We start from the raw sequence: 16,262 nt of genomic DNA on the forward strand, positions 1-16,262 counted from the left end.
TTTGATTTATTTACTTGACACAGAGAGACACAGTGTGAGAGAGAGCACAAGCAGGGGGTTGCTGCAGGCAGAGGGAGAAGCAGGCTCCCCACTGAGCAGGGAGCCCAGTGCGGGGCTCGATCCCAGGACCCTGAGATCATGACCTGAGCTGAAGGCAGACACTTAACCAACTGAGCCACCCAGGCTTCCCTCTTTTTTTTTTTTTTCCTTTTCTTTTCCTTTCTTTTCTGTATTGGGATTCAATGTAGGATCACCTCGGAGAAAACTTCCCCAGAAGAAAGGATATATTGCTTAACTTTTAGCCAGTCTCCCTAAATATGTCTCATAACCTAGGTGTTGTAAATATTGAGGAGTAGGGAGTTTAAAGTTATTTTCTCTGATGGTCTCTGAAGTATAGATATTTGGGCTTGTAGGTGGGCAAACTGTATAATATACAAATGTGAGTTGTGTATGGTATATATTTGTATTATGCGTATTATGAGTACATGTGTGGGGGAGTGTCTTATACTTCTTTCTTCCCTCCCTTATTCCCCAGGGTGGCCTGGAATAGAAATTAGCAAACTGTAGGTGTTTAATAAAGAGGGAGGTTGGGTTATCTTGGATCTTACTGTTCTTTCCCCATCAGGGAAAAAAAAAGTGCCTCTACCTGTCCCCCTGGTTCAAAGAGCAGTGAGCATGTGGTGAAGCATACATTTGGGTGACCTTAGGTATCACTTTATGCCTTCAACCTGCTGTCCCCAGGGAGGCTCCCAGCACTTTCCCTGGAGTGGCTACACCCCATCTGTTTAGAGCGCGCTCTTCTACTCCCCACCCCATTACCCTCAACCAGCCGGTAAACCTCCACTCACTTTTCAAAACAGCTCACGCTCTGAAGCCTCTCCTGGCCCCCAGAGCTCTTTTCTTCGTGCCCCCGCCTCACACACAGCAGACACAGTCCCAATCACACTTGGGTGCGCTTGTTTACTTGTCCATCTCCCCTCAAGTTCCATGAGGACAGGAAATGAGTCGTTTATTTTTGTGCCAACAGTGCCTACTTATATGGCCTGGCACTGAGTAGACACTGCAAAAATGTTTTGATTAAATTTTATTGATGTTAAGTATTTGGCTACTTCATTTTATTTCAGTCCAATTAAGACTTCCTGAGTGCTACTCTCTGCCAGGTACTGAGCTGTGAAATAGGATCACACGCCCCTGTCTGAAGGACAGAAACAGTGATACCCCGAGTGATCAGTGTGATAGAAGGATGTGCTGGGGCTTGGGGGGGCCCAGAGGAGGCACCTAACTCAGTGGGGATCAGAGAACATGATGCCCAAGCTGAGTCTTGAAGACAAAAACAGGAGCAGCCAAGTGAGGAGGAGAAGCAAGGACATTTCAGGGGAATAACACTGGCAAAGGCAAGGAACATCATGTGTGTTCAGGGAACTATAAATCATTGACTGTGTGAGTCGAGAGTAGCATTTCCCAAAAGAAAGACTTATGCCACTGGAAGTGAGTAAGATGATTTCATGTATGTATTGGAAAAAATATATATAATCAGCATGTCAAGCCCTTAGAATTAAACAAGACTAAGTTTTAAAAGGTGTACTTGGAAAAAATATAATTGGCATGCCAAGCCCTTATGACTAAGATTTGTTAAAAGTGAGTTGGTTAAATATTTATTAGGTATTTACCTTGTGCCAGGCACTATTCTAAGTGTTTTAAAGTATTACTCAGTTAATTTAATCCCCCTGGAGCCCTCTGACATACTTCTCTTATCTCTAAATTGTTTTTTTTTTTAAACAGATGAGAAAACTGAGGCACAGAGAAATTGAGTAACTTGCTAAGGTCACACAGCTAGTAACACGTAGAGTCAGAATTTGAACCCAAGCAGTAGTCTGGCTCCATAGCCTGTGCTCCTAACTACTTAACCTCACTGTACAGTAAATATGGTAATAGGTGATATATATTGATCCAGGTATTATATGATATGCTGTGTATTAATTATTTCATTTAATTCTCACTATAACCCTTCCAGGTCGATACTATAGGGTATGTCTAATACTCTGAAAAATGCAGTTCAGAGGGGTTAAATAATTTGCTCAAGTTTATGCAGTTAAGAAATAGTGGAGTCAGTTTAGATCTAGCAAATTTATATAGGAACATAGATGAAGTCAGATTAATTCTTAGTGCAGGGTTTAGGGAGGCACTTAAAGTAGGCCTTAATGAGTAGGTCAGATTTTGGGCAGGTCATAGTAAACCATGTCTGTCCTACACAATTTCCTGAGCTTTCCTCTGTTGCTTACCAATATTTCCCTATTTAGAGACCTATCTCTCTTGCTAGACCTCCAGAGCAACAAGGTTATGTCTAATTTGGTTCATTATCCTAAGCACCCAGCATAGGTTGGATATTCATTCATTCATGCATTTATTCACTTATTCATCGAGCACTTACTCTGAACTGGGTTCTGTCTTGGTACTTGGGATATAATAGTGAACGAAACAGCTATGATACTTATTATCATGGAACTAATGGAAAAGGGACAATAAATAATTATACAAATATATAACTTAAAATGTTTTAAATAGACAAATTGAATGGTGTGTGAATTATATCTCAATAAACCTGTTAAAAATTGTGATAAGTTCTGCATGAGTTAGGACTCTTGTTATGACAAGTGATAAAATCCCAAATCAAGGGGCGCCAGGGTGGCTCAGTCGTTAAGCGTCTGCCTTCGGCTCAGGTCATGATCCCAGGGTCCTGGGATCGAGCCCCGCATCGGGCTCCCTGCTCGGCGAAGCCTGCTCTCCCTCTCCCACTCCCCCTGCTTGTGTTCCTGCTCTAGCTATCTCTCTCTCTGTCAAATAAATAAATAAATAAATCTTTAAAAAAAAAAAATCCCAAATCAAACTAGCTTCAATTTTTTAAAAATAGAATTTATTAGCTCATGTAGCTGGAAAGTCCACTAGACTCCGGATTCAACTGCATTTCCCATTTCTCAACTTTGCTTATCCCTTCAGTCTCCTTCCTTCTCCAGTCAAACTCTGCATGAGGAGTAAGATGGGTGATGGAAGCTCCAGATTCATATCTTCCCAACTCCTGCAAAAAAAAGGCCTTCTGTGTCCCAACCGCCACATATCAATGTCAGGGAAGACTGTGATTGGCCACCTGTGAGTCACGGGCCCGCCCCAGTGGCTGAGGAGGCGGGTATGATAACCAATAGTGTCGCCACAACTCTTTAAAATAGTGATTCCCTAAAGGAAGGAACGGTGGGCAGATAAAAGTAACGTAAGTTACAAGTGCTATGAAGAAAGTGAGAAAGAGAAACCTAATTTTAGACCGGAGAATCAAGATCTTCTGAGAAAGTAACACTGAAGCTGAGAACTAAAAGATGAGAAAAAGTTAGCCAGGCAAAGAGTGGGTGTGCGTGTGTGTGGGTGTGGGTGTGTGTGGGGGGGGAGGCAGAGGGCCATGTTCCAGATCAAGAATAGTCCTAATGTGGGGTAGAGCTTGAAGCACTCATGATATTGAAAGAAGCCCATGGCACAGAGACTAGACAATCAAGGGGAGAGTAGTGAGAGGTGAGAGTAGAGAGGTAGGCAGGGGCCAGTCCATAAAGGATCTTGTGGGCCATGTTAAGAATTTTTCAAGGATGGGATCAGATCTGGGAACAGTGAGGGAGGATGCTCAGCTTTCCTCATCCCCACATCAGTCCTATCCCTCTGCTATGCCGGCAAGTAAGTAAGTTTCAGTGGTCTGCTGGTCACCACAGTAGTGCCCCTTTCCTGCTTTATGGGATTCCTCTTCAGGACTCCCTTTCCTTTAGCTTTTCTCAGCTCACTAGGCCAAGACTAGTGATATGGCCAGCAGCTAACTTTTTGTAAAGTTGGGAGTAGCAGCAGGCCGTCAATATCCTCAGAGTTCCTGGGACATGGGTGAGACTGTGGAGTCACTGAGGCAAGTGGATCTTTGGGAGAGTGAGGGAGTTTCAGGGACTCCTGTTCTAAGAAGCATGGCATTTTAGGGCCTCTGCCCTCCTGTGCCCCTCAGAAAGGGGCTTCTTGTTCCTTCCCTAGATCTGAATGCGAATGGGTCTGCCAAAGCCTAAAGGAGAGTAAAGGAGAAATGCACTTCTGCCTACAAGGGAAGGAGAGACTCATTTACGGTGTGGTTTTGGAACACACACATACTCACTCCAGCAAAGTACAGTGGGAAAAGCACCAGACTAGGACTTAGGAGGCTGAGGGTTTTATTCTGTTTCTGCCACTAGTTTACTATGTGACCTTGAGCATCTTGTTTCCTGTCCTTGGGTCTTAGTTTGCCCATCGGAAAAATGGGATTCAGATTTGTTGAGTGGGAAGGTCCACTTGGCTCTATCCCTCTTTGATTCTATGATTTCAATTCACATAATTCCTACTTATCACTCGGACTCCACAGACCCTTGTACACTGTGGTGCTTATTTTAGGTATCCGGAGAACAACTCTGGACAGAAAGGAACACAGTGAGTCCCTGGCCAAATCATCAGTGACCAGAGGGACATGAGTTGAAGATTGATACATGACAGAGATGGGAGGTATCAGAGCGAGATAGAAAAGGAATTTGAACATAAAAGTCGAGGAGAAGTGTTCTGGGCAGTATCAGGATGAGGAGAGGTGAGTTCAGTTGGTTATGAGTTTTGAATAGAATTCTGAGGTCAAATTCAGGAGTGACAAACTGTAGAATCTGTGGGTCTGTGGCAGCTGCCTTTGGACAGGATAGGTAAATATGATCATGGGGGTTGGTGTGGATTATTGTTCTGAAGCCAATTAGAGGGAGGACAGGATTGAGGGCTAGTCTGATTAATTTATTGTCATCTTCCTGACCTCACTAGGTTCTCAGCTCCTGAGAATCCTTATTAATGAACCTGAGGAAAAGGTTACCATCTGGGCCTGCTAATGAAGGGCCTTCCAGAAGTCTGACAGTAATTGGGTGGGTGTACATTTGGGGTGGTTCTGCTAGGAAGAGAGACCCATGAGCTGGCTAGGGCCATGAGCTGGTTATTTGAATCAGAGTTCCCATACCTTGGGTACCTTGGAGATGACAGTGACAACATCTCCTTGGCATGACATACGAGCTCTCCGAGTCTCCACAAGACTTACTGCCTCATCTCTCATCACTTTGAGCTTTCTGCTCGAATGATAACAAACTGCTATGGTCATTCCGGCATATACCAAGGCTGTTTTTTGCCCCATTAGCTGTGCTCATGTTGTTTCCCCTGCCTGGTACGCTACACATGCATGTGCTCACACATACACTCACAATCACCTGTCTTTATCTAGCTGATATCTGCTTAGGAATCACCTTGTCCAAGAAGCTTTCCCTGGCCCCAAGACAGTTAGGTGCCTCCTCTTGTGCCCTGCTAATCCCCTCACTTCCCACCATCCCAGCATTTATCACTGTACTATTGTCAATGTGTCTGTTTCCCACACTAGACTAGGAGCTCCTCGAGGGTAAGAACTACTGATTCGCCTCAGTGTCCTCCTGCATGTTGAGCTGAGCTCACATGACCCCCACTGTCCACCCCCTCCATGCTCATTCCCACCTCCTTCATTCTTCTGTTCATCAATCGACACTCACCAAGCACCTATTCCTCTGGCTAGTGCTGGGGCTCGGATGAATGACATGATCCCTGCTTAGGGAGCTCCTCGTCAAATGGACTTCTACCATGCAGGGTAACATGTGCTATAGCAGAGGGAAGCACAGAGGAAAATGAAGGGGCTGTATCTAAGCTGAGTCCTGAAGAATGAGAAGTTAGTTAGGTAGAGTTTTCCTCAATTCTAGCCTTAAAGTCTCCCCTCTCCACCAACTTCTGGAAGCCTCCTCCTGCTCTCTTCCCCTGCCACTCTCTCCCCACTGCATTCCTGCACAGCCTCTGGTTTGCTCTACCTGGGTTAGAAATGTTATAGTGTTCGGTCACTGTTCCAACTGAGAGCGAGACAAGGGGACACAAGGGATAGAGCCCTGGCTTATGCCCATCTCTGAGTCTAGGTTTTACTATCTGTAAATTACAAATTACTCCTGCTTTGCCCTACCCGACTCACAAGGTTTTAAAATTGTATTTTTGAACTGTTACAGACTATGCACATGTGAGGGATTGAAACTCTGATTAGTGTGTCTTTTCCACGATCAGATTTGGTCTCCCTTTGTCCCTGGCTCTCAAGAAAAGACCTGGAACAAAATCAGTGTTCATTAAAGACCTGTTTTATTGACTGGCCCTGAATGATGAGGAAAAAGGTTTCCCTCAAGGCCCTGGGTGTAAGGAAGCTGGAACTAAAGTGAGCTAGGAATATAAGGAAAAGGGAATGAACATGTCTCCCACATGCCAATCATTTCACATACTTTTGTGCATTTAATTCTTATCACCACCCTTTGAAGTAGGTAATATTCACCCCATTCTACAGATGAAGAAATAGAGGGTGAGAGAGATTGTGACCTTGACTAAGGTCACACAGCTAGTAGCTGACAGAGACTATATGCAAATCCAGGCTATATGACTCCTGGGCCTCTTCCCACTGCCCACCTGTACAACATGACATGGCCTCCCCTTGGTGCCAATTCCTCAGAAGGGATCTGTACCCCTGGCCTTGACTTATGTCCCCAACTTCATCCAAACTGATAGTTAAAGCCTATTTACTTCTTTACCTGTTTGCCCCTTTCCTAGGCAAGCAACACACTTCCTCCACCTCCCCAAACATTGCCATTTATGATAAGCCAGTCAAAGGCCAGAGAGTCAATTTTTATGATATTCATTAAGGAAAACATGCTGGAGGGTCTCTGAAGCTGACTGGGTTTCTATGGCTTGCAGATAATGAACTAGCAGCCACCTCCTTCTTTATCACGTGGCCACAGTTAGGGCGCACTTTTGCTGCTAGCCTTTTTCAGGTTAGGAAATGAGCCACAGAGAGGCTGTCAACCAGAGGAGGCCTGGGAGGAGCTGGGAGTGAGTGCCTTCAAGCTGAGATGGCAAGGGAAGAAGAACCTCGTTTGTACCTGGGGGCTTTAGCCCTCTCTGTGGACAGTGGGCTAATAGGGAGAAAGAGGGAGGGGAAAGACAGCCCCTCCTTTGTGGGAAAAGATGATAAAAGGAGAATGGGATGAAGAGGAGGTGAGAGGAGCCAGATGAAAGTAGAGAAAAAGCAACTGTCATTCCAACGACAACTTTGTACAGCAGTTTATCCACGTCTCACTCAATTCTTCCAATTGCTCTCGACAGAAAGGCACTGTGGCTATTCCTACTTGACAACTGAGGAGTCTGAGGCTCAGAAAGGCTAAGGGATTCAGAGAAATAAAGTGACTTCCCCGGGGGCACCTGGGTGGCTCAGTCGTTAAGCATCTGCCTTCTGCTCAGGTCATGATCCCAGCGTCCTGGGATCGAGCCCCGCGTCGGGCTCCCTGCTCCGCGGGAAGCCTGCTTCTCCCTCTCCCACTCCCCCTGCTTGTGTTCCCTCTCTCGCTGTGTCTCTCTGTCAAATAAATAAATAAAATCTTAAAAAAAAAAAGTGACTTGCCCAGATTCAGACACTGTGGTAATCAGATAAAAGAAGAGGGGTCCAGGGGTGCCTGGGTGGCTCAGTCAGTTAAGCGTGGACCCTGGGATCGAGCCCTGTGTCGGGGCTCCCTGCTCAGTAGGGAGTCTGCTTCTCCCACTCCAGAGAAGCTCCCTCTACCCCTCTCCCTGTTCAAGCGCACACGCGCTCTCTCTAATAAATAAAATCTTTAAAAAAAAAACCCAGAGGGGGCCAAAGAGACTTGTAAAGAAGAGAAAGATATGGTCAAGGAAGGAAGGAAATTGAAAGGGAGAAAGGAAAACAAAATAAAGAGGGGAAGAGAAGTGGGAGACAAGGCTGTGTATGGACTTGGAGCCAGTCAAACCCAGATCTAAACCCAATTTCCACTAGTAGCCATGTGACCTTGTGTAAGTTATGTAATCTCTTCAAGCCATTTTCTCATTTATAAATCGAAGATGATTATATTTCCCCACAGGCTGCTGTGAGGATTAAGTAAAATAGTATTTCCCAAGCTCTGACATTTAGTAGGTGCTCAACAAAAAGAATCCCAAGGAGAAAGTGTGAGGAACGTAAGGGAAAGGAAGGAGTGACATGAAAAGAAAGGGAAGAGAAGCTTTTGAGGAGAAAAAAAGATGGGCCTGGAAGGAAAAGAAAGAGGAAGATAGATGGACAAAAGAGGAGGGAGGAGGCTGGGGCAGGGACATGTAGAGAAGGACTGGCCTCCAACTGGCCGAAATTCCACAGTTGGGAAGCAGCCACTTTGTCTGAATCAGGAGGGCCTTTCTTATGTCTCCCAGGACAACCAAGTTCTGTTCATTGTCACAGAAAGTGTCATTAAGGATCTGAAGGTACAAAACAGACAAGAATATCTCACACTTCAGGTGCAGTCCTCCAGGTGCCTTTGTGGGGTTTGTGTGAGGAGGGAGAGATACAGGGGAATTCCAGGGGGATCTGGGGAGGAGGAACCTCAGGGAGTGGAGATAAGCCAGTGTGTCTGGGGTGGAAAGGGCAAATGAAGCTTTGCTTGTTCATTGTGGATCTTGGGGTGCCTTCCAGGTCCTAGACTAGAGCTGGGTAGGCTGCGGTGAGTGGAAGGCAGGGGAAAGAAGAGGAAAAACCCTAGTCAAAAAGGTCAGAGCCTGGACTTCTCACACTGGTTCCTCTATTTATCTTGGGCAAGTCAGCTTATTTCTCTAAGCCACAGTGTCTGCCTTAGTGAAATGGAGAGGGTCTGCCCAGACATTCCTTCTCCCGGGGGTGACTTGAGGATCAGATGAAGTAATGGATGTGATAAATGCATTGGAAAACTGTGAAGTGCTATGTACAAATATTGAAGTATTCAGTCTTTCAGAAAACACCTAATGAACCCCACTCTGTATCAGGCACAGCACTATACACTTTACCTGCATTATCTTGTTTAATGAGGTAGGTAAAATTATCCCTATTTATAAACCAGGGAATTGAGTCATAAAGAGAATTAGGTGACTTGCAGGGGGTAACACAGCTGGCCAATGGTAGAACCAGGATCTGTCTGACTCTACAAACAGTGCAGATAATCCCTGCCCTGTACCATCTATTTATTTATTTATTTTTAAAATTTTTTTAATTTTTAAAGGTTTTATTTATAGATTTGAGAGAGAGAGACTGAGTGAAAGGGAGAGAGCATGAGCAGGGCAGGGGCAGAAGGAGAGGGAGAGCAGACTCCCCACTGAGTAGGGAGCCCGATGCGGGGCTCGATCCCAGGACCCCAGGACCACGACCTGAGCTGAAGGCAAACGCTTACCTGACTGAGCCACCCCAGGCACCCCTGTACCATCTCTTTAGGGCAGAATCGTCTGCCATGAAATTAGGCCTCCTTGCTTCACTCCTTTGCACTGGCTATATTAATCCAGAGTGGTCTGGCCAGTGGGCATAAAAAGGAAAGGATAATCCTTACTCTTACCTTTCTTCTCTCCTTAGGGTTTGACTTCTTTGAAGCCAGTGCCAAGGAGAACATCAGTGTGAGGCAGGCCTTCGAGCGGCTGGTAGATGCCATTTGTGACAAGATGTCTGATTCACTGGACACGGACCCCTCCATGTTGGGCACCTCCAAGAACACCCGTCTCTCGGACACCCCACCGCTGCTGCAGCAGAACTGCTCGTGTTAGGCAAGGCCCACCCTCCTGATCTCCCCTTCTTGTGAGCCCACACCTACTCTGCTTTCCCCATTACAATCTGTCCACCCCCAGCCCCAAGCAGGCTGCATTGCCACTGACTTTTGCCTGAAGTGGAAGTGGAAGCATGCCCCTTGAGTTCTCTGCAGATGGCCCCGCTAATAGACACCCAGTCCTAGACTAACAGCCAGGTCACAGCATGGGTAGAGATTCACTTTACAAAAAAAGACTCCATCAGGGGCGCCTGGGTGGCTCAGATGGTTAAGCGTCTGCCTTCGGCTCAGGTCATGATCCCAGGGTCCTGGGATCGAGTGCCACATCGGGCTCTCTCTCTGCTCCTTGGGAGCCTGCTCCTCCCTCTGCCTCTCTCTCTCTCTCTGTCTCTCATGAATAAATTAAAAAAAAAAAAAAAAAGACTCCATCTTACAAAGGGTATTCACTTCAGGGACTTGGAAAGTGAGTCTCTTTTCTGCCTTTAAAATAAGATTTCCTCCATTTACCAAAATTTGACACACGCACACTTTTTAGGGCCCGGCCAGCTGGCTAAGTGCGGCCCACCTGCACAGCTAATCCTGTTAAAGAAAACGTCGTCATACACAGCATGCTTGTTTCATATCAGGCTCCCTGTGGGGCTTCCTCTCACTGCAAGCCAAGCTTTGACTCTCAAAGCCTTATGCCTGTTACCACGGATGCCCACAGGGCCTGGGGCAGTTGCTGTGGTGACAGGCCAGAGCTAATCTCCAGAGAGCTCAGACTCTCTAATGATGCTGAAGGAGCAAAGGCTGAGTCAGAAATATTCTTAAAAGAAAAGATTATTCCCTGCAAAATGTCAAAGGTTCCTGCTATATAAAAGAGCAGGAGAGTGAGCTCAAGAAAGACAACGAGAAAGAAAAGAGAAACACAGGCAAGATAAAGGAGCAGGTCACGACTTTCTGATTTTGCTGCTTTCCAGCTGGTTCTTAACTGTGGGAACTCCATGAAATTGGTCTTTGTTTTTTAGACTCCCAGAATTTGAAATATTTAGAGCTACCTAGTCTGACTAGTCAATTTCCATCTTCACATCTCTGATAAGTGGCTGCCAGGCCTCACAACCAAATCTCTTTCTTCTTCTTTTTTTTTAAAGGATGTTATTTATTTATTTATTTAGATAGAAAGACCGAGCAGTGGGGGGTGGGAGGGGCAGATGGAGAGGGAGAGACTCTCTGGCAGACTCCCTGCTGAGCACGGAGCCCAACTTGGGGCTGTAGCCCACAATCCTAAGATCATGACCTGAGCCAAAATCAAGAGTCAGATGCATGACTGAGCCACCCAGGCGCCACCCCCCCCCCCGCTTCTCTTTCTTCTAAAACACACCTTCTAGGCAGGGCTGGGAGCTCATTGTCCATACCACCTTTGGGCAGCTCTTATAATCAGAAAGTTTTCCTTGCTTTAAGCTGAAATATGTCCCCTGGAAATTCCTCTTCCTCTTCTCACCCCATTTATCCCAGCTTTGCTGTCAGAGACCTCACAGTCCAAGCTCCTTCTGCCCCTTGAAACCCCCAGATGATTTGAGAACAGAAATCATGACCTCTGCCCTTTCTCTAAAGTTCTGCCATTCTTCATAGTGTCTTCTTGCCATCCTGCCCTTTCTTCCAACCCATCTTTCAGTCACTCCTGAGTAGTCTGACTGGGAAATGTGATTCAAAGCAGAATAAATCTAAGGGGGCATGACCCTGACAAAATTGGGAAAACTGAACTCAGAGGTCCCAATCCCAGACTCATTCTCCTGGGAGTGAAATCTTAGTTTCTACTGAAGAGTGGATGTGAAACCACTCCTAGTGGAAACTGCTTAATTAAACACCTGAAGGGAAAAACTAAGCCTAAATCAAAACCACAAAAAACCCTCTGACACACCAGAAACAAACTGAATGGATTCTAGCTTGTTTAGACATGGCAGATGTTTGGTTTTTAGCTGAAATAATGACATGGAACTAGCAGTGATTCCTGAAAATCTTTCCTCCCAGGCCTGACCCAAATCCCCAGCTTCCCCCTGCACTAACATGCCAGCTCAGAAGTTGGTGGGGGAAGGGGAAGAGTCTCTACCAAATTTTTTCTCCATTTCAAATGCATCTCATTATCCTAGGAAAGTGCATTAACTCGCATAGGTCCAATGACTACATAAAAGGACGCTCCAGAGTTAGCCCGATGGGGATGTTGCTTTCTTTGATGCAATGCACAGGATAGAGCTTTGGACTTTGGAATCAGGAGTCCTGGACTCTGCCCTTAAATCAAGTGTGACTCTGGATCAGTCACTCCATCTCTGAGTCTTGATTTCCCACCTATAAAGTGAGGGGTTATTTGGGTAATCTTTTTTTTTTTTAAGATTTTATTTATTTATTTGACAGAGAGAGACACAGCGAGAAAGGGAACACAAGCAGGGGGAGTGGGAGAGGGAGAAGCAGGCTTCCCGTGGAGCAGGGAGCCCAATGCGGGGCTCGATCCCAGGACCTGAGATCATGACCTGAGCCAAAGGCAGATGCTTAATGACTGAGCCACCCAGGCACCCCTATTTGGGTAATCTTTAAGGTCCCTTCTAGTGCTAGTAACTGTGACTCTTTTTTTCATCTTTATCATTTCAGTTTATCTGCAAAATAAACTTAAGAGATGAGGATTATCACCCCAATGTCATTGTAGATAACACTGATGTCATGCTTACTCTGTACTAGGCATTGTTCCAAGCACTATACATGTATGATCTTATTTATCTTCCCAACATCTTTGTGAGGGAGGCACTATAATCAACCTCCTTTAAAGATGAGGAAACTAAGGTACAAAAAGATTCCCTAGCTTGCCTAAGGTCACATAATGAGTAAATAGTACAGCTGGGGTTCAAACCCAGGCAGTAGGCTCCAAGGTTTACGCTCTTGACCACATTCTATACTACATTTTTAATAAATAAACTGTGAACCAAAAAGGTTAGGGACGTGACCAAGATGATACAGCTAGCGAGTATTAGAGCCATGTTAGGATTCGATCCCAAGGCCATCAGATTCTAAGTCCACTGGAGAAAAAACTTATGTCTCTTCTCTATTAACAAATCGCTCATCTATTCAGACTAATCCAGGTGGTGGATGTCTAATGCTTCTGGAAAGGAGTCAGGCTCTGAGGCAGCCAGGTCCCAAGAGACTGAGCAGAAATTGTCCGGTATTTCTCAGGTTCAGGTCCCTGTATCTGCCTTTGTCAAGTAATTCTTACCTAGCTCTCAATCAGTGCTTTAAGCAGCCTCCCTGCTCTAGCAATGGGGCATTTTGCAGGAGTGACTTGGTTAACTTCCTTGACCACGGAAGAGTGTGATCCCTTTTCAGGCAGTGGTTCTAGATGTGCTTTTTACACTGTCAAGTCAATGCAGGTCAGGCACAATTACTATTTTTCTGCGCAGTAACACCCATCCACCCTAGTAGTGGGATTTCAGACTGAGCTCTTCATGACCCGTGGTTATTTTAGGACATATATCCAATAATCTTTTCTTTCATATTGGATATCCAGGCAAAGATTAAAATTTTTACTTAAAAATTGTTAAATTCTTTAAAACTCAGGAGCCAGTGTAAGAGAGCAATTTTCTTGACAACAGATAGAATCAAGAGTTAAATGTAATAGTGGCAAACTCTTCTGCTGGGCATCAAACAAGCAGAGCTGCTTGCTAGATAGCAATTCCCCAGCCCTGCTCTGTGACCTTGTTTCTGCTGCGTGGAAGGCAGCAGCTTCCAGCTGATTACAGTGCAATGTTCATCAGTCACGGTAATAGTGCAATTAGCCACCAAGGTTTAAGCTGCAGAGTATGTTAGTGGCAACTTGTCCCAGTTTTCATCTTGCTTAACAATCCAACTAAAGATTTAAAAACGAAAAAACTCTTGACCTCAAAAGAGGCAAAAGTAGGCCAAATGTGCAATACAGTATTATAGCTATTTACAGAATCTGTTTTAAATGCATGTGTACCTGCAAATACAAAGTGATTTGTGTCTTACTATTGTCTCCTCAGTCTGTAGCATTAATTAACTCCTAGGAGCAGCAATGGGGTAGAGTGTACTGAATGGCCACAGACTTGTCAAATATTAGATCGGGAAGGGAGCTTAGAGAAAATCCTGTCCAGGCTCTTCATTTTACAAAGAGGAAGGTTGAGGTCCAGGGAGAAAAAGAAAATTTCCTAGGGCCACTCTGAGAGTATATTAGTGGTGGAGTCAGGACTCGGTGTTGGATCACCTCTACATAGACATTTATTTATTCCGTATCTACTGTGGGCTTGGTGCTGTTAAAAACTAGATAAATGTATATTAAAACAAATGATCCCTGCCTGCAAGGTACCTATAGTCTACTGGAGGTCCTGTTTCTAAAATATTACCCCAATTTGGCAGCCAAGGAAACATAGCCTTGGAAAAGTTAAATGTTCAAGTCATTCAGTAATATCATTTGAATTCACTTCTGTCTGATTCATGCTCATTCCATTGTCTCTCAGATGAAGGGTATTTGGAGTGGTGGTAGTGACAGGCTCCAGTGTCTCTGTTGATATTGTTTAATTAACTCTGAGAGTCCTTGGTCTCACAATTACTTTGTGACTGCCGCCTTGTAATGTCCACAGAGTGATATAAATATCCGCCAGACCCAACTTTCCCATTCACATCACCTGCTCCTGCTCCAAAGCTCTTTGTTTGGGTATCAAGGTTCCTAGAGTGTCTTGAGGAATGTTTGTTAGAGTTTGTTTGCCAATAGTTTTGGGGTAAGGAAAAGGAATTACAGTAACCAGTGTCCTGGGATCTCATTGATTTCAGATTCTGCATCTCTACTAAGTTATCCCTGATTACCTGCCACAGTTGGAGGATCAGCCTGTGCCTGGGATTGCATGCAAGAGACAGGCCCATGAGATACGAATACTGTTAAGTGATGTTTTTGAAGGCCTTCATCCCTTATATGAAGTAGGCAAAACTCAAATTTATTCATTCATATTTACTCATTCAATAAATATCTAGTATGTGTCAGGATATAATCAATGGCAAATTAAAACAAGCCTTGCCTTCATGAAGCTTATAGTCTAGTAGCTTATGGTTTAGTCTAGACATTGTAAAATACTCACCCAAATATAATTAAAAAGTGCTCTGAAGAAAAGGTACGTCATTTTATGAGACTACAAGTGGGAAAATTGAATCATATTTGGGGAGCTGTTTCAGGAGTCCTGAAAGACTCCACTGCCCCCAAATACCTCCACTATCCACTGGCCATTGCTTTATATTCCTCAAGCTTTCATCCTTTAGTTCAAATCTTTGGTGACTAATCAAACACAAATCCTCCAAAAAGAGTAAGGGTGAGAGAAACAATATCTGTACCTGTGAAATATGTTTAGACTGCCTGGTTCAGAGTTAATTATTGTCTTCTGAGGGACATAACAGATGACCACAAAACTTAGTGATTTGAAACAAACATTTGTTATTTCTCATGATTCTTTGGGTTGGCTGGATGATTCTTCTGGCTGAGGCTGGATGGTCTAGAATGACATCATTCACATGCCTGGAGTCCCAGCTGAAATGACTAGGGTGATTGAGGTGCCTCTCCATGTGTTTTCATCTTCCAGAAGGCTGCCCAGAGTTGTTCACATGGTGATAGAAGTTTTTCCAGCAGCAAGAGAGGGCAAGCTTCGATGCAGAAGTTCTTCGTAAGCCTCTCATTTGTATCATGTTTGCTAATGTCCCACTGACTAATGCAAGTCACATACAAGGGGTGGAGAAATAGATGCCATATCTTGATGGGAGGAGCTGTAAAATATTGTGGCCATTTTTCAACCCACCAAAGGAAGCAACATTAAGTCATCTGAACCAAGTCTGACAAATTTCCCTGGGTCTTAAAACCTGCTATCCCCAAAGAGAAATATCAAAATGGTTTGCAGCAGGGCAGTCTCCCCATTTGTTTAGTTGTCCAAAGGGTCTACTTTGGAGGAATGAAGACACATCTGTATGGTGTTTTGATGCATATTTCACCATTCATTTGGTTACTTAGCTACTCCCTGAGGGATGAATCTGGCTTCTCATTCTATGGAATTAACTGTAATAATGGTTGTGATTCCCACCTGAGATTCCTGGCTGGAGGCCCAGCAGAAGGATTCAGTGTATGCAGAAAAAATGGCTCAAAGAATAGTTGAGGGGCACCTGGCTGGCTCAATCGGTAGAGCATGCGACTCTTGATCTCGGGGTTGTAAGTTTGATCCCCACGTTGGATGTAGAGATTACTTAAAAATAAAATCTTAAAAAAAAAAAAACAGTTGGTCCCTCTGCTCTAGCTATACTGTCTTCCTTGGAGACCTCATCTAGTCCTGTGGCTTTAGATGCCAAGTCTTTGGTAATGACATATATACACAGGGTCCAGTAGACATCTCCATGTCTCAAACTCAACATGTCCACATGGAAATTTATTTCAACCCCAGTCATCACAGAAACCTTACTATTATTCTTAATTCCTTTTCTTTTCTTTTCTCTTTTCTTTTCTTTCTTTCTTTCTTTCTTTTCTTTCTTTCTTTCTTTCTTTCTTTCTTTCTTTCTTTCTTTCTTTCTTTCTTTCTT

At 44.5% G+C, this 16,262-nt stretch overlaps 1 protein-coding gene across 3 annotated transcripts in view; it reads left to right on the forward strand.

Annotated features, from left to right (window-relative positions):
• RAB3B (RAB3B, member RAS oncogene family) overlaps positions 1-15,887 on the forward strand; it is a 116,143-nt gene extending 100,256 nt beyond the window's left edge. The window contains exons 10-11 of one of the 3 annotated variants that reach the window (XM_035018564.1): positions 9,485-9,672; positions 15,281-15,887. In XM_035018564.1, coding sequence (XP_034874455.1) covers positions 9,485-9,672 — 188 coding nt within the window. In that variant the 3' untranslated portion in view covers positions 15,281-15,887. Of the gene's footprint in view, positions 1-2,997; positions 3,087-9,484; positions 9,673-14,483; positions 14,694-15,280 lie in introns of those variants that run through there. The other 2 variants (XM_035018563.1, XM_035018565.1) reach the window with 2 other exon arrangements.
• The last annotated feature ends 375 nt before the right edge of the window (positions 15,888-16,262 follow it).

The sequence above is a fragment of the Mirounga leonina genome, unplaced genomic scaffold, assembly GCF_011800145.1.
Source record: "Mirounga leonina isolate KUSES-001 unplaced genomic scaffold, KU_Mleo_1.0 Mir_173, whole genome shotgun sequence".
Lineage (NCBI taxonomy): Eukaryota > Metazoa > Chordata > Mammalia > Carnivora > Phocidae > Mirounga > Mirounga leonina.